The sequence below is a fragment of the Cetorhinus maximus genome, chromosome 9 (genome assembly GCF_964194155.1).
Source record: "Cetorhinus maximus chromosome 9, sCetMax3.hap1.1, whole genome shotgun sequence".
In the NCBI taxonomy this organism is placed as follows: Eukaryota; Metazoa; Chordata; class Chondrichthyes; order Lamniformes; family Cetorhinidae; genus Cetorhinus; species Cetorhinus maximus.
In genome coordinates, this window is record NC_135887.1 from 87289543 (window position 1) to 87311796 (window position 22254).

The following is a 22254-nucleotide window of genomic DNA, read 5'->3' on the forward strand; positions in this document are numbered from 1 at the left end:
GTGCATTCTCATACTTTCCCTCTTGTTATACAACAACAACTTGTATTTATTCGGCATATGTTTAACATAACAAATGCGCCAAGGTGCTTCATAGGACCAGTATAAAGCAAAATATTGCACCGAGCCACATAAAGAGACAATAGGGCAGATGACCGAATCTTGATCAAAGCTTGTTGATAGAGGTAGATATTAAGAACTGTTTTAAAGGAGGGCAGAGAGATTTAGGGAATAAATTTCAGAGCTTAGGGCCCAGGCAGCTGAAAGCATAGCCACTACTGGTGAAACGATTAAATTCGGGGTTGCTTTTGAGGCCAGAATTAGAGCAGCGCAGATAACTGGAAGGACTATAAAGCTAGAAGAGATTACAGAAATAAAAAAGCGCATGCCGTAAAGGGCTTTAAAAACAAGGATCAGAATTTTAAAATTAAGGTATTGAATCAGGAACCAGTGCAGATCAGTGAGCACAGAGGTGAATGGGATTTGGCATGAGTTGAGACACAAGCAGAAGAGATTGGATGACCTCAAGTTTACAGAGGTAGAACACAGAAGGTGGGCCAGGAATGCATTAGAATAGTGAAGTCTAGAGGTAACAAACATGGATGACATGTGCAATTTTCTTCAAAACCAAAAGCAATAGACTGCGTAGTTAAAATTGCTAACATGAAGGATACTACTAATCTGTTTATTATCGAGGTACTTATCATAAGCGTTGGGAAGACAAAACATGCATTATGCAGATGCTGTAAATGGAAGGAGTTAATTGTACAGTAGCAGGTTGTAGAATACCTACTAAAATAGTGCTCTTGGGAAGGGCAGGTATTAGGAAGCCTAACAGGCAACCTCGGGAAGCCAGTCAAATACCGTAAGAACGTATGGGTAAATAGTAAGTTTGTGCCAGCAATAGTTGCTGCACTGCATTAATATGAATACCAGTAGAGTTCCACACCATTTTGAACTTTTCTGATTCTGAACCCAGATCCTCAATACAGTGTTGCTGCTACTGACAGAATTAGTGACCTCCTCCAGCTGCCTGATTCATTCAGCTGATGTGCCATTGCAGAGGAAAGAAAAATGACAGCTCTGCTGCAGTAAGTTTCCCATGGCCTCCTCCTACAAGTGTGATGCCCTATTGCTGTTTTGGCTGCTCATTCACATTATCCTGCATTTGCAGAACAAACTTCAACAACAGAAATTTATTTCTGCTGCTGCAACCCTTTTAAACTTGCAGCAGCGCAGGAATTCCGTGTCCCCAGCTGAACGAGGGCTCAATAGGTCCCATTGAATAACATTCGACGCTTGCCCACATGTCGAAAATGGATAGACCCCAGAAATGCAGCTATGTTCAGAGGCATTTTTAGTTGCATACAGACTGCACATCACCTGATTTAATTGGACCAATACGAAAAAATAGCCCAATGTGTTCAGGAGGTGGGGAGAAGGAAGAAAAGGAGAGAAAACTGGGTGAGGGACTGACAAAAAAAAAGCATGCCACATAGTTTAATGGGTTTGCAATTTCTGTTATACACAGTCTACTGATCAAGTGTCACTTTCATTTTTCCAGCGGAAGGGCAGTTCCTGTCTCATGTAACTCATCAACCAACCGTAATAAATAGGTTTGTCTAAACTCGTTTGATTTAAAATAAGGAAAAAATCTTGGGGTGTGTTTCCTTTCCGTTGCCCGCCCGCTTTTATAGACCAACGAGTATTTTTAAAATATCAGTGTGGATGACACACGTTCCAGCCAGGAACCTGCTCCTGTGCCTCACAACCTCCACTGAACCGGCATTTAGCGATCTTCTATTCTCTGCAGAGGCTGATTCTTATTCGTGTCGTAAGTCAGGCAGTTCTGACGATTTCAGCTTGGAAGTGTTGAGTCCCCCGTGGATGCGCGTTAATCGCCTTTACGCTGCAGTGTCGGGTTACACAATGACGCATTCTTCAAGCTCTGTGCTGCCTTTTGTGGGTGGAGACGAGCCTGAAGCAACACCAATCACCTTTCCTTCACCACCATCTCTAAGCCGCCTCTCAGTTTACAGCCTCCTCGAGTGACCAACATTTCCCTGAAAATCGTGAATAAACGAGATGATCACCATCAGTTTCAACAATGGCAAGGAGAGCAAGTAAAAATTGGGCAGACGAGGAGATCAAAGGCTTGTTGTCCATTTGGAAAGATAGGTCCATCCAGGATCAACTGGCCGGGGCAGTGAGGAATAAAGATGTGTTCGTGAGGATCTCCAACAGCCTTAACGCCTTAGGGGTCAACCGGGACTGGAAGCAATGCCGAGCTAAAGTGAAGAACCTTAAATACGAATACAGGACCATGGTTAACCAGAGGAAATCTGGCAGGAGGTGCAAATCTATGCGCTTCTACAATGAAATTGACGCGGTGCTGGGGTGCCGATCTCTCCAGGCCAAAGGGCCACAGGACAGATCATCCCTCAATGTGACGATCAAACAAGAAGAGGAGAAATTGGAAAATGGCCCACCCCAGGCATCTTCAGCCTCTGAAAACGTCACAGGTAACCTTTTAATTCCGTCTGCAGCGAGAAAATCATAAATAACGGGAGTTATTTGATAAATGAGAAAGACCGTAAACGGAATTAATATTAATTATTTATAAAATATACAGAAAATAATTTCAGATAATTTTCAAGATATAAAATATGGATTTCTGAGGGTTCTCTTTTAGCTGTCAAAGCTTTTGATGCTCTGAAATACAGCACTGTAGAGTCATTAGTGCCCACTCACGCTGCATAGTAAAAGGGCTGACAACAAAACAGCAGTGGAGCTTTCAATTTTAAAAATTAAACGTGGATGGAATATTGTCATAATAAAAAAAATACCACAAAATTATTGATTTAAACGTTATAGTTAATATGTTTAATATTTCAGGTACAGCAACGTGTGTCCTTATCTATAAAATCGTCACCTCCTTTAACATCCAAAGCACAGATTGCAGTCAGAAGAGGTGATTTTCTGATCACGTGTTCCTGATGAGTGGTGTTCATGGGGAGCAGTTTCAGGCCAATACCTGTTTTCCCCATTAACTAATTTGGGGCATTTTACTGTGTTAAAGTCGCTATATATTGCAAGTTGTTAATTTAAATGAATGGAAAATTGAGGCCTCTTGAATTTCTGGTATCAGTGCTCTTTACCAGTGCAGCTCTATGTCATGACCACCTGATGGGAGAATCATTTTTAAAGTTTCCCTTAACATTCAAAGCACCACCCCCAGCAGTCGTCATCATTTTTAACATTCACAGCAGGTTATAGAAGTCCTAAGTGTAAAAAAAATCAGTCTTTATCTCCCTCCAGCCAAATAAATGTCCGCTGGCTCATTTATGACATCCTCCTAGTCCTCCAGCCTTTTTATTCATTCACGGGATGTGGATGTCACTGGCTAGGGCAGCATTTATTGTCCATCCCTAATTGCCCTTGAGAAGGTGGTGGTGAGCTGCCTTCTTGAACCGATGCAGTCCCTGTGATATTGTCCAGGTCTTGCTGCATTTGGACATGGACTGCTTCAGTATCTGAGGAGTCATGAATGGTGCTGAACATTGTGCAATCATCAGCAAACATCCCCACTTCTGATCTTATGATGGAAGGAAGGTCATTGAAGAAGCAGCTGAAGATGGTTGGGCCTAGGACACTACCCTGAGGAACTCCTGAAGTGAGATGACTGGAGCTGAGATGACTGACCTTCAACAACCACAACTATCTTCCTTTGTCCTAGGTATGACTCCAACCAGCAGAGAGTTTTCCCCCTGATTCCCATTGACCCCAGTTTTGCTAGGGTTCCTTGATGCCACACTCGGTCAAATGCTGCCTTGATGTCAAGGGCAGTCATTCTCACCTCACCTCTGGAGTTCAGCTCTTTTGTCCATGTTTGACCAAGGCTATAATGAGGTCAGCAGATGAGTGACCCTGGCGGAACCCAAACTGAGCATCAGTGAGCAGGTTATTGCTGAGCAAGTGCCACTTGATAGCACTGTTGATGACCCCTTCCATCACTTTGCTGATGATCGAGGGTATTCCGATGTGGCGGTAATGGGCCGGGTTGGATTTGTCCTGCTTTTTGTGTACAGGACAAAACTGGGCAATTTTCCACATTGCCAGGTAGATACTAGTGTTGTACAAATGTGTCTCTTGTCACTCATTAGGAACTGAACAAAAGAGCTGAACTCCAGAGGTGAGGTGAGATGAGAATGACTGCCCTTGACATCAAGGCAGCATTTGACCGAGTATGGCATCAAGGAACCCTAGCAAAACTGGAGTCAATGGGAATCAGGGGGGAAACTCTGTGCTGGTTGGAGTCATACCTAGGACAAAAGAAGATAGTTGTGGTTGTTGGAGGTCAATTAATATGAAAGAAAAGACTGCCTTTAAAAAGTGCCCTGTTACATTGCTCAGAAATATCTCATACAATTAATTATTTTGAAATCCAGTGACTGCTGCTCACCTACTCAGACATGTATCTTTTAAATTTATGCACAGTGTTAGGACAATTATATATTCATAGAAATTTACAGCACTGAAGGACGCTATTCCAACAAGTAGATATCCAGCCTAATCCTTCTTTCCATCTCTTGGTGTGTAGCTACTTCAGATGCATAGCCAAGTACTTTTTAAATATTATCAAGGTTTCTGCCTCTACCACCCTTTCAGTGAGTTCCAAATCCGCACCACTGTTGGATGAAAAAAAATTTCTCCTGAATCCCCGCTAGACCTTGTACCTCATACTCTAAATCCATGCTTCCTGATTTTGGACTCATCAACAAAGGGGATTAGCACCTCCCTCTCCATTTCCATCTAGACGCCTCATAATTTTATACATTTCAGTTAGGTGTTCCCGAGCCTCCTCTGTTCCAAGCCACGCATCATCCTGACTTGGAGCTATATCACTGTTGCTTCGCTGTCACTGGATCAAAATCCTGGAACTCCCTTCATGACAGCACTGTGGGTGCACCTACACCACATGGACTGCAGTGGTACAAGAAGGTGGCTCACCACCACCTTCTTAAGGACAATTAGGGATGGGTTACAAATGCTGGCCTTGCCAGAGATGCTCACATCCCATGAAAGATTTTTGAAAACTGACTGCGCTTCTCCTGCAGCTATATACATACACAGTGCTGGTCCTGTCTCATTGTTCAGCTGTGCTTATTAGTCTGTGCTTCTTTATATGTCTAGCATTGCACCACTGGGAGGCCTGCTGCATTCAGCCATTCAGTCTTGTCAATGTAGTGATCAACTCTGGCTGATCATGGCCCTCTAGTGTGAGACAGCTCTATGTGTCACTGTGGATGTTGGTCCCTGGTTATGCTCGATGCATTGATTTGCCACATTGCTTTATACCTCATGGATTGCACTTAGGACATAAAGGCTTGCAGTTATGAATGCCATTTACCTTGCCAAACCACAGCAGGTATTGAAATGCTTCCGGCACAGCATCTATGTTTGTGCAACCACTCTGTGGCTTCTGACTTCCTGGATCACCTCCAGCCATGTCTTCTTTGTGAGGCTTGTTGACCCCCTCCCATGCACTGCAAACATAAAGCTCTCTTATTCCCTCAGCACCTGCAGGAGGACTTTCAGGGAGCCATGACTGAACCATAGAATCACCCTTCCTCTGACCTCAGCCCTTCCACAACCACTCTTGTTCTGCATCCCTTCAAATGCCCTCTATGTTTGCAGCCTGTATGAAAAAGTAGACTGGTCTTTAAATATGGCACCTTCCTTTGAACTGCCTGAAAGTCCTCTGCCCAACACCTGTTTTGGCCAGCTTTTAGCCTACTGGATATTAATTGGATGCAGAAGGGAAAATCACAGATGATATCCCACCACATGCCCATGTGGCCGCAGACCTGCAATTGACCCTGGTGTCGGGACTTCCTTTCAATTGGCAAAATCCAGCCCTATGGGTGTGCTAATGCACTGCCACCAATTGCAACAGATAATTATTGCTTTCCCATTGACTTGGTTAGTTACAGAAATGAGGAACTGGCTTACACAGCCCAGAAGGTCTGAAGTTCTATTCCTAGTCTGTGCCAAGCTTCTGATCTAATTCAGGATGGTGATAAAGGCCTTAGTGCCCCTGATTTAGGGAAGGGAAATTTAGTCAGACTTTTCTGTTTCTGATTGGTATCCGGTGAACCTGGAGATAATACGCATGACTGGATGTGGGATAAGGATAGGATTGGATTTGGGGGAGGTGGTGGCATAGTGGTATTGTTACTGGACTAGTGTTCTAGATATCCAGGGTAATGCTCTGGGCACCTGGGTTCGAATCCCACCATGAATTCAATAAAAATCTGGAATTAAAAGTCCGATGATGACCACAAAACCATTGCCGATTTTCGTAATGTCCTTTAGGGATGGAAATCTGCTGCTCTTACATGACCTGCATGCGACTCCAGACCCACAGCAATGTGGTTGACTCTTAAATGCTCTCTGAACAAGGGCAATAAATGCTGGCCTAGCCAACGATGCCCACATCCCATAAACAAAAATATATATATTTAGGTTAGATATCCTGCCGATGCTCACTAAATAAATAATGGCCACTGGATGAGCTATCTCACCTGTGGAACTGTACTCCAATAAACACCTTGGAGAGAGATGTGGGAGAAAACTGTTTAGAAAAAAAACTGGTTTGCAGATATGAATCTTCATGAGAACAGTGTTAACTGCATGCTCTAACTACTGATCTCTCCACCCAAATTTATAATGAGGGAGGAGGACACATCTTGTTGGCTGAGCACTGACAGACTGTAAATCTTAACTCTCACAGCATGCTATGTCCAACCAGCTGTTGCCATCAGCAGAGATGAGGAAGAAGGTAAAGTTCTGCCTGAACCACAGTCTGGAGCAGGCAGTGTTACAGGTATGTATAAACAACAGTGATGATGGAAAGGCAAGGAATAAATGCCAACATGTACCCAAACTAGTGATTGATGCAAGTAATAATATTGTGAGCAGAGAGAATGGCGTTCTTTTTTGCATGGAGGGGTGTGGGTGGGGAAATGGTAAGAATCTCTTTGTGATTGCTTTCACACAGTGGTAAATTGGAATCAACAATGGTGGGTTGAAACTGACTCCATTCCCTGTGGTAGAATCCATAATCAGATACATCAGCTAGAAAGATCAGCAATTCTCTTGGGATTGATTGCTGACTTACCAGCTAACCTTTCTGACTGCTGGGACGTAGAGGGACAGAACAGGCTGGGGTTTTCTCATTCAGTTGCAGGCCAATGCTTTATTGGGTAGAGTGACCCTAGCTGAACGAAAGTGGAAAACTTACTATTTTCTGGTGAGCTGCATGGTTTTAGATTGTTAAACTCCTGTAATACCCCTACAAATGCTTAGAGGTCCCTCAGCTTTGGCTATTGTAAACTTGCTCCTAAGCTGTTTGGACTTAAGTGGGTGGTGGAGGGGGGGTGCCCCTATAGAGGTAGGATGTGTATCCCATATTAGCAAAACAGAAGCTCTACCTGCGAATATTTCTTGGTAGTTTGGAGACTGTCAAATATGGCGATGGGTTTCTGCAATCTGTCAGACACATGGCTGACTGAAAGAGAGGGAATGGCAATATTCATTAAATTCAGTGCTTGATTCCCTGTTTTCACATCTCTGCTGGTCAAAGTATAGACAAGTTTAGCCTGTTACCTTTACTAGTCTTAGTGTCTGTACTCCAGAGAAATCCTTCTTCTCAGTTTTCTTTTGGTGTCTCCTTAAGATGCTGACTTATGTTGGAGCAGTTTCCCTCTGGTACCTTATCAAAATAAACTCCAATAATATGGGAACCTAGAGAAAGCATTTTGGTGGGGCTGTTGCCCTATGGAGAGCATCATAGCCAAGGACAAGCCAACTCCCACTTGATAATCACAAGCATTTTCCAGAAGTAATCTTTTTGCTTGTGATAATTTGATGATCATCAATATTATCTGCATACTAGAAAATCTGTTGTAGCATTGCTCACAGGTGATGAGGAGGCTGGCGAGAGAGGCGATTACATACATCTGATCTTCTTGGCTCTGTCATTTCTTAGGTTTGGAGAGTAATCGATTGGCTAATCATGGTATGAATAATATCACAAGTACTAGATTGTGACCTAGTGATGGAAGGGCCTAATACTAGTATTATTCAAGTATTATTTTTGCATTGTCTCCACCCGTTGACAATGCATAATGTCCGTAATGTTGGTGCTTGCTATTCATCTGTCCCAGCCTGCCCTCTATCTTCCCCAACACTTAGACATCTCAGGCCAGGCCTTCTCCTTGAACTTTGCCAGTAAGCCAGCACTTCAGTTATGAAAGTGCAATGAGCCAAGGACATGAATTCTCAACTAATTCGGCTTTTAAGCTGCTTTATATTGTTCGCATGGGCCTTTCAAAAGGCTAGGAGAAACTCCACATTCATTACAGTCCCAGAAGTTTATATTTGTTACATATATAAAATTGATCATTTTGATTTTTTGCCCTATAAAATAAAGTTGAACAGACAATCAAAAAATGAAATTGAAGTCCAAAGGAGAAAATACTTAATATTATTTGATATCTGTGAGAAGGATGCACCATCCATGAACTAAGGAAGTTAAGGATGGTATCTAATTGAAAGAAAAATGTACAATGCTGCAAAGATTAGTGGTTGTCCAGAAGATTGGGAAAATTCTAGAAATTAGCAACGGGTGACTTAAGAAAAAAGGGAGACATTAGAGTTTGAGAGAAAACTAGTAAGAAATATAAAAACAGACAGTATAAACTTTGAAAAGTATATAAAAATGAAAATAATAGTGAAAGTGAGTGTTGGTCCTATAGAGATTGAGACTGGGGAATTAATAATGGGAAACAAGGAAATGGCAGAGAATTTGAATGTGTATTTTGTATCTGTCTTCACAACAGAAGACACATAAAGCTTCTCAAGAATAGTGGAAAATCAAGAGGTAAAAAGATGAGAGGAACTCAAAGCAATCACAATCATTAGAATACTGGGAAAGCTAATGGGACTAAAGGCTGACAAGTCCCTGGACCTGGTGGCCTGCATCTAGGGTCTTATAGAAAATGGTTGTAGAGATAAAGGATGCATTGGCTGTAATCTTCCACAGGTCCCTAGATTCTGGAAAGGTCTCAGCGGATCAGAAAACCCAAACCTAACATCTCTTTTCAAGAAAGGAGGGAGACAGAAAGCAGGAAACTATAGGGCAGGTAGCCTATAATTTGTCATTGGGAAAATGCTAGAATCCATTATTAAGGAGGTAGTAGTAGGACATTTAGAAAATCATAATACAATCAGCAGAGTCAACATGGTTTTGTGAAAAGGAAATCATGTTTGACAAATTTGTTAGAGTTATTTGAGGATGTAACAAGCAGGGTGGATAAAGGGGAGCTAATAGATGTAGTTTATTTGAATTTCCAAAAGGCATTTGATAAGGTTTCACAGAAAAGGTTACTATGCAAAATGAGAGCTCATGGTATTGGGGGTGATATATTAGAATGGATAGAAAGTTGGCTAACAGGAAGCAGAGAATTGAGATAAATGGGTCATTTTCTCGTTGGCAAACTGTAATAAGTGTAATGCCAAAGGGATCAGTGTTGGCGCCTCAACTATTTACTATCTATATTAGTGACTTGGATGAAGGGACCAAGTGTCTTGTAGCCAAATTTACTGACGATACAAAGATAGGTAGGAAAGCAAGTAATGAGTAGGATACGAAGAGTCTGCAAAGAGATATAGACAGCTTAATTGAGTGGGTGAAAATTTGGCAGGTGAAGTATAATGTGGGAAAATGAGAAGTTTTGGCAGCAAGGGTAGAAAAGTTTTCTCTCATGCTCTAATTTCTCCCTTTTTTCTTGAGTCACCCTTTGCTGGTTTCTAGAATTTTCCCAATCTTCTGACCTACCACTAATCTTTGCAGCATTGTATACTTTTTCTTTCAATTAGATACCAGAATGTTATTTAAATAGAGAGAGACTGCAGAATGCTGCTGTACAGGGAGATCTGGGTGTCCTTTTACATGAATCACAAAAAGTTAGCATGCAGGTACAGCAAGTGATTAGGAAAGCAAAGGGAATGTTGGCCTTTATTGCAAGGGTGATGGGCTATAAAAGTAGGGAAGTCTTGCTACAGCTGTACAGGGCCTTGGTGAGACTGCACTTTGAGTACCGTATACAGTTTTGGTCTCCTAACTTGAGAGATATGCTTGCATTGGAGGCAGTTCAGAGAAGGTTCACTATACTGATTCCTGGAATGAAGGGCTTGTCTTATGAGGAAAGGTTAACTAGGTTCGGCCTATACTCATTGGAGTTTAGAAGAATGAAAGGTGAGGTTATTGAAGCATATATGGTTCTGAGTGGCCTTGATAAGGTAGATGCCGCGTGGATGTTTCCCTTCGTGGAGGACTCTAGAACCTAGGGAGCACAGTTTCAAAATAAGGATCTCCCATTTAAGATGGAGATGAGGAGGAATTTCATCTCTTAGTGGGTCGCCAGGCTTTGGAATTCTCTTCCCTAGAGAGCAATGGAGGCCGGGTCATTGAATATATTCAAGACTGAGTGAGATAGGTTTTTGATCTACAAGGGAATTGAGGGTTATGGAGGGCAGGCAGGAAAGCAGAGTTGAGGTCACAATCAGATCAGCCATGTTCTTATTGAATGATGGAGCAGACTTAAGGGGCTGAATGGCCTACTCCAGCACCTATTTCTTATCGTCTTATTTCGGGCTTGGAACATGGAACTGAGCCTCAGAATATGGAATGTAATCCATACTGCGAGCAGATTAGAATTTGCCATTTATATCTGAGGCTTATGACATAGTGTAGGACAAATTAGATAAAGGATTCAGGTAGTTTTGTTATGTCTCATGAAGCACCTTCAGGCGAAGTGTTGTTGAATTTGTTGGCTTCTAATGGAACTCATTGAATGGTGTGGGTTCTAATGAGACTGGTTCATCTAAGTGCTATTGAGTTCTAATGGGAAAAGTTTGGTTGAGTTCTGTTGTGTTCTAATGGGACTGATACAACTTACTGTTCTCATTTACTATTTTTTTGATTTCTAATGTAGCAGAAACAGAAGGCCCTGTGGAAGAAGAGATGATTAGCACAGCCTCGGAGGCCCCTGCTGCAACAAGCAGAAAAAGGACTGAAGCTGAACATGGTATGTATCTGAGCAATGATCCGATAATTATGTTTAGTATGAGCTGGATAATTAAATAATTATTGTTTACAATTCTGTTACATTCACGCCTCACAAGTACCAGGCAATGACCACCCCCAACAGGAGAGAATCCGACCATCTCCCTTTGATATTCAATGGCATTACCATCACTGGATTTCCAGTATCCATATCCTGGGGTTTACCATTGACCAGAAACTGAACTGGACCAGCCATATAAATACTGTGGCTGCAAAAGCAGGTCAGGGGCTAGGAATTCTACAGCACGTAATTCACCTCCTGACTCCCCAAAGCCTGTCCACCATCTACAAGGCACAAGCCAGGAGTGTGATGGAATACTCTCCACTTGCCTGGATGAGTGCAGCTCCAACAACATTCATGAAATTCAATACCATCCAGAACAAAGTAACCTGCTTGATTGGCAGCCAACCACCACTTTAAATATTCACTCCCTCTACCTCTGATGCACAGTGTGTGCCATCCACAAGACACACTGCAGAAACTCATCAAGGCTCCTTCGACAGCACCTTCCAAACCCGCGTAATCTACCACCTAGTTGGACAAGGGCAGCAGATACCTGGAAAGACCACCACTCCAAATTCCCTCCAAGTCACTCATCATCCTGACTTGGAAATATGTTGCCATTCCTTCACTACTGCTGGGTCAAAATCCTAGAACTCCCTTCCTAACAGCGCTGTGGGCTTCAGCAGTTCAAGAAGATGGCTCACCTCCACCTTCTCAAGGACAATTAGGCATAGGCAATAAATGCTGGGCTAGCCAACAACATCTATATCCCGTGAAGGTAAAAAAAATCCAGCAAACTGTCAGGAAATACTGACACAGTCAATTCAGGTACAAGATTATGACCTAATTAGGGCAGGGCCTAATGCCAAATTACTTCACTCACTTATTTCTCTCTTATTTATGTATTCTCTCCACTCACTATCACTCCATAATGTTGGTGCCTTCTGTTCGCCAGTCCCAGCCTTCCCCAATCCTTAGAGGCCAGGCCTTCTCCTTGAACTTTGCCAGTAGAGTTATGAAAGCACAATGAGATGGGGATATGGATTTTGAACTGAATTGGCTTTTAAACTGCTATGTATTGTAACTGGACTTAAAGGGACAGTTGCCAAGTCAAAACTAAAGAAGAATATTTAATGTGTCATCATAATCATCACCAAACGTAGCACAAAGTTATAAAAATCAGAAGAGTCCTAAGATCCATCTTGGCTGATGTCTGCTGGGATTGCAGTAAGATGCAACTGGCCTTAGCACTACTGGGCAAGGGAGAAAAAAAAATCACAAAAGTTTTTGCTCCTGATCATTATCTGTTTTTGTACATGTCAAGTGGTGACTCTGGTAATCTTCATAATTTATTAACCTGTTGACAGTTACTGTTAAGGCTCAAATCACAAATAGCTGCTTTGGTGAAGTACCAAAGGTGGCTCCCAAGGAATTGGCACATATAGAATTATAGAATATTTACAGCACAGAAAAAGGCCATTCGGTCCTTTGTTTCCTTGCTAGCCCCTGCAGGAGCAATTCGCCTTCTGCCACTCCCCCATTTTCTCTTTCCCGGGGTAAAAAAAGAGAAGAGCATTGAGTAAAACGTAGGTTTGCGCTGATACATCAAGTGTCATCGTGGTTCGGTGGTAGCACTCTTGTCTGCAAGTCAGAAGGTTCTAGGTTCAAGATTCACTCCAGACAGCTGAGTACAGACTCTAGGCAGACAGTACAGTGCAGAACTGAGGGAATGCTGCATTGCGGGAGGTGATATGTTAAACAACAATCCCACCTTCCCTCATAGGTGGATATAAAAGATCCCATGACACTATTTGAAGAAGAGCAAGAGTGCCACTGTCCTGGCCAATATTTATTCTGCAACCAACATCACAAAAACAGATCATTTGGTAATGATCATATTGTTCATGGGAGTTTGCTGTATCCAAGTTGGCCTCACTTCCTACATTACAACAGTGCCTACACTTCAGAAGTATTTAAGCGGCTGTATAACACTGTGAAATGCCTTTGATTGTGAAAGGCACTATGTAAATTTTTTTTTATTCATTCATGGGATGTGGGCTTCGCTGGCTGGGCCAGCATTTATTGCCCATCCCTGGTTGCCCTTGATAAGGTGGTGGTGAGCTGCCTTCTTTAACCGCTGCATTCCATGTGGTGTAGGTACACCCACAGTGCTGTTAGGAAGGGAGTTCCAGGAAATTGACCCAGTGACAGTGAAGGTATGGCAATATATTTCCAAATCAGGATGGTGAGTGACTTGGAGGGGAACTTCCAGGTGGTGGTGTTCCCATCTTTCTGCTGCCCTTGTCCTTCTAGATGGTAGTGGTTATGGTATTTGGAAGGTGCTGTCTAAGGAGCCTTGGTGAATTCTTACAGTGCATCTTGTAGATCGTACGCATTGCTGCTACTGTGCGTCGGTGGTGGAGGGAGTGAATGTTTGTGGATGTGGTGCCAATCAAGCAGGCTGCTTTGTCCTGGATGGTGTCAAGCTTCTTGAATGTTGTGGGAGCTGCACTCATCCAGGCAAGTGGAGAGTATTCCATCACATTCCTGACTTGTACCTTGTAGGTGGTGGACAGCCTTTGGGGAGTCAGGATGCGAGTTACTCGTCGCACGATTCCTAGCCTCGGAGCTGCTCTTGTAGCCACAGTATTTATATGGCTAGTCCAGTTCAGTTTCTGGTCAACAGTAACCCCCAGGATGTTGATAGTGCGGGATTCAGTGATGGTAATGAATTGAATGTCAAGAGGCGATGTTTGGATTCTCTCTTGTTGGAGATGGTCATTGCCTGATACTTGTGTGGCACGAATGTTACTTGCCACTTGTCAGCCCTAGCCTGGATATTGTCCAGGTCTTGCTGCATTTGTACATGAACTGCTTCAGTATCTGAGGAGTCGCGAATGGTGCTGAACGTTGTGCAATCATCAGCAAACATCCCCACTTCTGACCTTATGATGAAAGGAAGGTCATTGATGAAGCAGCTGAAGATGGTTGGGCCTAGGACACTACCCTGAGGAACTCCTGCAATGATGTGCTGGAGCTGAGATGACTGACCTCCAACAACCACAACCACCTTCCTTTGTCCTAGGTGGAGAGTTTTCCCCCTGATTCCCATTGACTCCAGTTCTGTCAAGGGCAGTCACTCTCACCTCACCTTGGGAGTTCAGCTCTTTTGTCCATGTTAGAACCAAGGCTGTAATGAGGTCAGGAGCTGAGTGATCCTGGTGAAACCCAAACTGGGCATCAGTGAACAGATTATTGCTAAGCAAGTGCCACTTGATAGCACTGTTGATGACCCCTTCCATTACTTGACTGATGATCGAGAATAGACTGATGGGGCGGTAATTGGCCGGGTTGGATTTGTCCTGCTTTTTGTGTATAGAACATACCTGGGCAATTTTCCACATAGCCGCGTAGATGCCAGTGTTGTAGCTGTACTGGAACAGCTTGGCTAGGGGCCCAGCAAGTTCTGGAGCACAAGTCTTCAGCACTATTGCCGGAATGTTGTCAGGGCCCATACCCTTTGCAGTATCCAGTGCCTTCAGCCATTTCATGATATCATGTGGAGTGAATCGAATTGGCTGAAGACTGGCATCTGTGATGCTGCGGAGTTCCGGAGGAGGCCGCCATGGATCATCCACTCAGCACTTCTGGCTGAAGATTGTTGTGAATGCTTCAGCCTTATCTTTTGCACTGCTGTGCTGGGCTCCCCCAACATTGAGGATGGGGATATTTGTGGAGTCACCTCCTCCAGTGAGTTATTTAATTGTCCACCACCATTCACGACTGGATGTGGCAGGACTGCAGAGCTTGGATCTGATCTGTTAGTTGTGGGATCGCTTAGCTCTGTCTATCACTTGCTGCTTATGCTGTTTGGCATGCAAGTTGTCCTGTTCTATAGCTTCACCAGGTTGACACCTCATTTTTAGGTATGCCTGGTGCTGCTCCTGGCATACCTTCCTGCACTCTTCATTGAACCACGGTTGATCCCCTGGCTTGATGGTAATGGTAGTGTGGGGGATATGCCCGGCCATGAGGTTACAGATTGTGTTCAAGCACAATTCTGCTGCTGCTGATGGCCCACAGCGTCTCATGGATGCCCAGTCTTCAGTTGCTAGATCTGTTCGAAATCTATCCCATTTATCACGGTGATAGTGCCACACAACACGATGGAGGGTATCCTCAATGTGAAGGCTGAATTTCGTCTCCACAATGACTGTGCAGTGGTCACTCCTACTGATACTGTCATGGACAGATGCATCTGCGTCAGACAGGTTGGTGAGGATGAGGTCAAGTATGTTTTTCCTCTTGGTTCCCTCACCATCTGCCACAGACCCTGTCTAGCAGCTATGTCATTTAGGACTCGGCCAGCCCGGTCAGTAGTGGTGCTACCGAGCCACTCTTGGTGATGGACATTGAAGTCCCCCACCCAGAGAACATTCTGCACCCTTGCCACCCTCAGTGCTTCCTCGAAATGGGGTTCAACATGGAGGAGTACTGATTCATCAGCTGAGGGGGGGCAGTACGTGGTAATCAGCAGGAGGTTTCCTTGCCCATGTTTGACCTGATGCCATGAGACTTCATGGGGTCCGGAGTTGATGTTGAGGGCAACTCCCCCCTGACTGTATACCACTGTGCTACCAGCTCTGGTGATGGTGGTGTCTGGGACATTATCTTTTAAAGTATGATTCTGTGAGGATGACTATGTCAGGCTGTTGCTTGACTAGTCTATGAGACAGCTCTCCCAATTTTGGCACTAGCCCCTAGATGTTAGTAAGGAGGACTTTGCAGAGTCAACAGGGCTAGATTGCTGTTGTCGTTTCTGGTGCCTTGGTCGATGTCGGGTGGTCCGCTCGGTTTCATTCCTTTTTTGTGTCTTTGTAGTAGTTTGTTACAACTGAGTGGCTTGCTTGGCCATTTCGGAGGACATTTAAGAGTCAACCACATTGCTGTGGGTAGGCCAGACCAGGTAAGGACAACAGATTTCCATTAATGGACCAGATGGATTTTTACAACAATCGACAATGGTTTGATGGTCATCATTGGACTTTTAATTCCAGATTTTTAATGGATTCAAATTCCACCATCTGCCGTGGTGGGATTCGAACCTGAGTCCCCAGAGCATTACCCTGGGTCTCTGGATTACTAGTCCAGTGACAATACCACTACGCCATCGCCCCCCCCATCTTTTTTATCCCAAGTAATTTGATCATATCTCACTTAACTATCCTTTTTTGAAAACGTCTAGAGTGCTCAGTGCCAAAGAAGAGAATGAAGCTGAAGAAAGGAACCATGTTTCAGAGACACATTGGCACCATTATCAACACCTTCATGGACTATCAGAGGAAAGCTGAAGAAAGGTTCTACAAATGGGAGGAAGAGAGGCGGAGAGAGGAGCGTGAGCATGAGCTGCGGATTATCCAGTTGTTGCTTGATCATTCCAGATCCTCAATGATTCAAACACCTCAGACACCAGATTATCTGAGATCGTTGCACAGCCAGAACACCCACATGTTCACACCTCCTCCCTCAAACAATTAATATTTAGGATCTTTTTAATTGTTTAAATTACTTGCTGTCGATGGTGCTCTATTGTGACATCCTATGTTAGCCAGGAGCAGTTAAATTGCCGTTTCCCAGATTTATCCCCACCCACATTGGCAGCTCCTACAGGAAGTGGAAGAATGGTGAGTGGGTTAATAGAAAGAAAAGCTCCCCAGTGATTCAGTTGCACTATTCACTACCGGAAACAAACCAAGTAGGTCCCAGGTTCCATCCACAGGCAGTGCTGAGTTCGCTGACCTCAGTATAGGGGTGTTATAATTGACCTTTCCAGGCTTGGCTAGGGAGCAGAAAATCAGCCATGGTTCCCTCTCTGAATCATTATCCTGCCTAACTGTATGTGTGTATGCATATGTGTGTTGGACAAGGACAAGATTGGGCTTGGATGTAATGTCCCTCTCCCCAGAGTTAAAAAGCCTGTTGCCTTTTGTTGCTTAGCTTCACTTTCCTCAGTATCAGAAGCTACAAGCACCATGGACCTGTATCCCAGCAAATCCAGAGAGGAGGAAATATTAACTGTAAGAAAACAAACAATGGAAAGGAAGATTGACAGCATCTGAAAGAGAAAGGTTTGGGATGCATTTTGGGTGGGACTCTTCCTCGGGATATGCTCCTATGATGAAAAGTCTCACTTGAATGGCTAACTTGTCTTCTTTGATGCCGATTGACTATCGAAACACTTCCACCATTTCCTGTTTTTCTTTATAAAAGTTCATGTTTACCTGCTGCTCAGGTTGGTGACACTGTGGTTTTAAAATGTCTTGGAGAATCAGGACAGTATCCAGAACTGCAAAGGGTGATGAGTGACACTTAACGTGACAGGAATAATTGATTCATTGTATAAACTACCCACCTTTTATTTTGCTCTATGAAGATGTTTTCTCACTGGGAAACAATATCTTCAGATCGGATACAACAAACCCCTATATCTCAATGATTAAATACACCACATGGTGTGGTACTCTTCAGAAATGGTGAGGATTCTAGGTGTTCCAATTTTGATTTCCTGGTTGTACTGGGTACAACTAATTCACATGTGGCAGTTAGGGGAACAGTTAACCTCAGTTTCAATGGGTTAGGGAAAAAAATCATTCTAGGCTTGTTCATTTTTTACTATCCAGTGACCTCTGCTGGAAAGTATTTATGTGTCGGGTGAGAAAAGGATCAGGTTTAACTTCGATGGTGTGTGTCACAGTTGAATCACCTGCCCGTACATATTTGTACAGTCTGTTGGATGAGGTACCATACTGGCACCGTAGAACCATTCTCCAACAAGAGTCAGAGGAGGGGGGAAAACTGAATGAGAAAAAAGGGCGTTCAGGAATATTAATTTTCTTTAATGGATCAAATGAAATAGTTCACTGTATCGTAATCACAACACTTAACCTAATCTCCAAACACTGGTAATGGATGAAAAGTGTCATGACCAGTCATGAGCGGGTGAAGCTCTCTTCATTCTTATTTTAGGATAAAGCAATTGGTTTTACTTGGACACATTCCCTTATGTTAGGAAGACCATTATGTTTTGAGGAAACAACTAAAGTCTGATAAAAGAACATGTAAATTAAAGGACACTGTACTGAAATCTTGTATTATGACACATTATGATACAGTAACTATCCTGATAATGCAATGCAAGATCCAGCCTTGGAATATTGTATACATCATTTGATGCTGTATAAGTGAGTTCTTTCATCAGAATGCTCGTAGCACTCTTTTTCCTGTCACTCAAGTAATGAAAACAGCAAAACCAGCAGTTTTATGTTTCACTGAAAAATGAATCAAATGTTTATGTTACGTGTAAGCTGATTCATGATTTCTGGCTGATAGATTTGTTCAGTCAATTTACTTTTTGTTATAATCACTTTCCTTTTTTACACAGCACTGATTTGCTTAAATATATTTAAATTATAATATTAATCCTCCCATTTATTGAATCAAAGTGTCTCATAGTGCTATGCACAATGAAAATAGTGAGATTTAGGAAAATGTAGGAAAAACACTAGAGCACTCTGTATCCCACCAATAGCAGGAAAATGAATGGGATTAGTCAATTTTTTGAAGTATTAAATGAGGGAAGAATGTTGCCCAGAACACCAAGTAGAATTTTCTGCTCGTCTGAACCACTGGACAGACAGGCAGGTTCTTGTATTTACATCTCATGCAAAAGACAGCACCTCCAATAATGCAGCATCAGATTGTTTGCATAGAGTGGGGTTGAATTCATAAGTTTCTGACCCAGAGATGAGGGTGCCAGAAACTTTGCCAAGCCTCCTTAATTAATCCATGCACGTTCGTTTGATGCAACAGTACTCATAAGATGGCGTCCTCAGTAAAATTGCAGCTCGTATCCCTGCTTTACAATTCATAGTTCAGTAGCTCTGGAAAGTTACCTGAGCGGAGGTTCAGAGACAGCGAATGTTTTAATAAAGGAAAATAAAAACATGGAATTATTTTATGGCTGGTTGGTAGAGTGGTCCTTGAGCAAGTTGTTGAAGACATTTTAAGATTTATGCATGACTCCTTAATCTTCAACTAGTCTCATATACCAGATTTATTTAAATCTAGAAGAATAGCCATAATCAGAGAAATAAAAGTGATCCATTAATAAAGGACCCAAACTTTAAGACTACTAACACATCGATTTTGGTTGTATTGTCTACCACCCAGGATATGTGGCATCTCCAGTGTGTTCCAACAGTATGCTGCACAATTTGGCTGTCCCTCTGGATATTCAATTTCATCCCACTGGAGAACAGATCCATGTCCTCCTACGGATTAGGAGGAACAAGAACAATCTACACCAAAAACTGATTCTCAGATGTTGCCAAATAATGTCTGTATCTGGGTGGTCCTGGAGAAAGAGCATGTGGTTTCCACCAGCGTGTATGGGGCCTTCCCTGTCCAGTGGACACTGCAAAGAATGGAATATCTGGTAAACATAAATAACAACATTGTGATTTAGGTGTTTTTTTTCTTCTTATATTAGATTTTATGTTTCAATCATTATATCAGTTGTACTTATGAACAGCCATTTGTAAATTTGTTTTGCAGGTAATACCCTTATATGTCAATTAAAAATGGCTCTTCTAATAAAATAAACCTTGTTAAACATTCTGCCACACCATCCAAGCATTTTTATTCTCTTAGCCATAGTCCACGAGGGGCCGTAGGCATCTCTCTACAAATGATTATAGCCTGAGGAGCACCATCTGCATCAAGAATGGCTGACAAAGAATCTCTTCCACTCTTACTGTCTGCATGTTGGAAGGATTAGCAGGTTGAATGTCAAATTAACTAAAAGTGCTGGAAAAACTCAACAGTGCTGGCAGCATCTGTAAAGAGAAACAGTTACATTTCTAGTTGAATGTGACTCTTCACCTCATCCAACGTCTTAACAAAAAACTTTTTTTCTTCCTTTCCAGTGCTCAGGAATGCAAGCTCCAATAACTTATAGATACAGATGCCCCTCTGGATCCTTCCTCCCCTTCCCTTCCCTCTGACCCCATCCCTTCTTCCAGTCCCACCTCTTGCCGTGTATTCACTATATCCTCTGACTTCCCCTCCCTGATGCTGAATGACCTGTGTTTAGAAAAGGACTCAGTTTTATCCCTTTATGCCCCACCTCAATGAATTTCGAGCTCAGCATGATGTTGAATTCTTATTCTATCACCTTCACCTCCATGCTCACTTCTTTGCCCTGACCTGCAGACCCTTACACACACCTCCAGTATTCTCCCTCCTCCTTGCTCTCCCTCTGGCCTCTTACCTGCTCTTAATCTTTTCATTAAGAACTGTCAGCGTGACATCAGCCATCTTAATTTCTCTGCTCCCCTCACACACTCTAACCTGTCTCCCTCTGAACTTGTTGCACCCCCTGTTCCAAAGAAGAGTCATATTTGACTCAAAATATTAACTCTGTTTCTCGCTCCATAAATGCTGCCAGACCTGCTGAGTTTTTCCAGCACTTTTGTGTTTATTTCACATTTCCAGCATCCTCAGCATTTAGCTTTTATTTTAGTGAATATCTACTTGTTTGGCCAGGGCGATCGTGAATGCTCCTTCTGTAGCTAGCAAGTCCTGGAATATATGGGCTTGAACACAGAGCTTCTGCCTCAGAGACAGGGGCGCTATCTACTGAGCCACAAGACTTCATCCCCACTCAAGCATTAAATGTAATCAAAGTAATCACTCAAAGTAAAACAGGAAAAGGGTAGAAGGTAGTACACTTAATTCCAATTAAATCTCCCAATGATTTAGCTAGTGAAGTCATAAACAAATAGATCAGAGTATCCCAATGTACATCATACTGATCTTTTATCCTTACATTTTGCTTCACTAAGATCTGCACTTTTGAATTAGCTTGGGCATAGTGTGCACACACCTGGTTGGTCTGTGCTTAGTGTTTATTCTTCACTTCCACCCAGTCACATCTATCAATGCAAGCAACTAACCAATTTCTTACTCAAGAGGGAAACATGAAAGCAATGAATTTGACCCACAGCTTCGGTGAAATGACAATGACACTGTACATAAATTTACCCGGGCTATTTGATCTAAACTTCAAGCTACAGTTTAACTTAAAAGTCACAAAAGCATTAATCATGGATCAAAAAATTTGCACTACATAATCATGAGACACAAGAAGACTGAATTTCAAAAGCAAGACAAAAAATGAGAAGAGAAAGCATAGAAAACTATAAAAAAAAGCAAGCAAGGAAAAGAATCACAGTGCACCTCAAAATGTGAGAAAATTTAATCAAAACGTTTTTTTAAAAAATTAAAATTTCATGCCTCCAGACTCCACACCCAGAGACAAATTTGGCACATTATAGCTTACTTAACCTTCGAAAATTTCTAAATCTATCAGTGCAAAAATTGTACTTTTTGTTTACTTTAGCTTTCCTATTCCGGAACTGATGGAATATTGAATGCAGCTGTGGCTTAAGTCATGACAAGTTCATGTCTTACTGCAGTCTCCAACCTGTCATTCCCATGACAAAGGTGCCCACCCTTTTGGAGCTGGGGATTGGATATATGTGCCAGAACCACTGAGTAGGCTGTATATGATTACAACAATTTGCATTCATATAGCAGTTAAAATAGTACTTCACAAATATAAATAAATATAAAGGTACTTCACAAATATAAACATGAATAAATAGATGTCAAACCAGAGAAGGTGTTAGAAAGGGTGACTGAAAGCTTGGTTAAAAAAATTGGATTAAATGAAGGTCTTAAAGGAGGAGGAGAAGATAGAGAGGTGGAGGGATATTATTAATTCTAGAGTGTGAGGCTGAAATGGTTAAAAGCATTATTACCAATCATTGGCTATAGGATAGGGAGGGTCGATCTAAACACGTGGCTGAGAATTTTGAATAGGAGCTGTTACAATTATGAGGTTTATAAGGTTGTTATGTTTTGGGACTATGTCTTTAAGATAAAATGAAGAGGGTCTTGTGACCTGTTCTGAAGTCTGCCTGACAGCAAACTTAGTTTGATT

The 22254-nt window shown here is 42.5% G+C and overlaps 1 protein-coding gene across 1 annotated transcript; it reads left to right on the plus strand.

Moving 5' to 3' along the window:
• Positions 1-1897: 1897 nt before the first annotated feature.
• LOC144684800 (uncharacterized) lies at positions 1898-19868 on the plus strand. The gene is made up of 4 exons (XM_078549034.1): positions 1898-2519; positions 6791-6883; positions 11058-11150; positions 16438-19868. The coding sequence occupies exons 1-4, from the start codon at positions 2105-2107 to the stop codon at positions 16728-16730; spliced, it is 894 nt and encodes a 297-aa protein (XP_078405160.1). The 5' UTR covers positions 1898-2104; the 3' UTR covers positions 16731-19868.
• The last annotated feature ends 2386 nt before the right edge of the window (positions 19869-22254 follow it).

What these genes read in the sequence shown, in the direction of transcription:
- LOC144684800 (XM_078549034.1), top strand. Translation starts at nt 2,105, where the DNA reads ATGGCAAGGAGAGCAAGTAAAAATTGGGCAGACGAGGAGATCAAAGGC. An exon ending in AGCCTCTGAAAACGTCACAG is followed by an intron (nt 2,520 to 6,790) that starts GTAACCTTTTAA and finishes TAACTCTCACAG; the next exon opens with CATGCTATGTCCAACCAGCT. An exon ending in AAGGACTGAAGCTGAACATG is followed by an intron (nt 11,151 to 16,437) that starts GTATGTATCTGA and finishes GAAAACGTCTAG; the next exon opens with AGTGCTCAGTGCCAAAGAAG.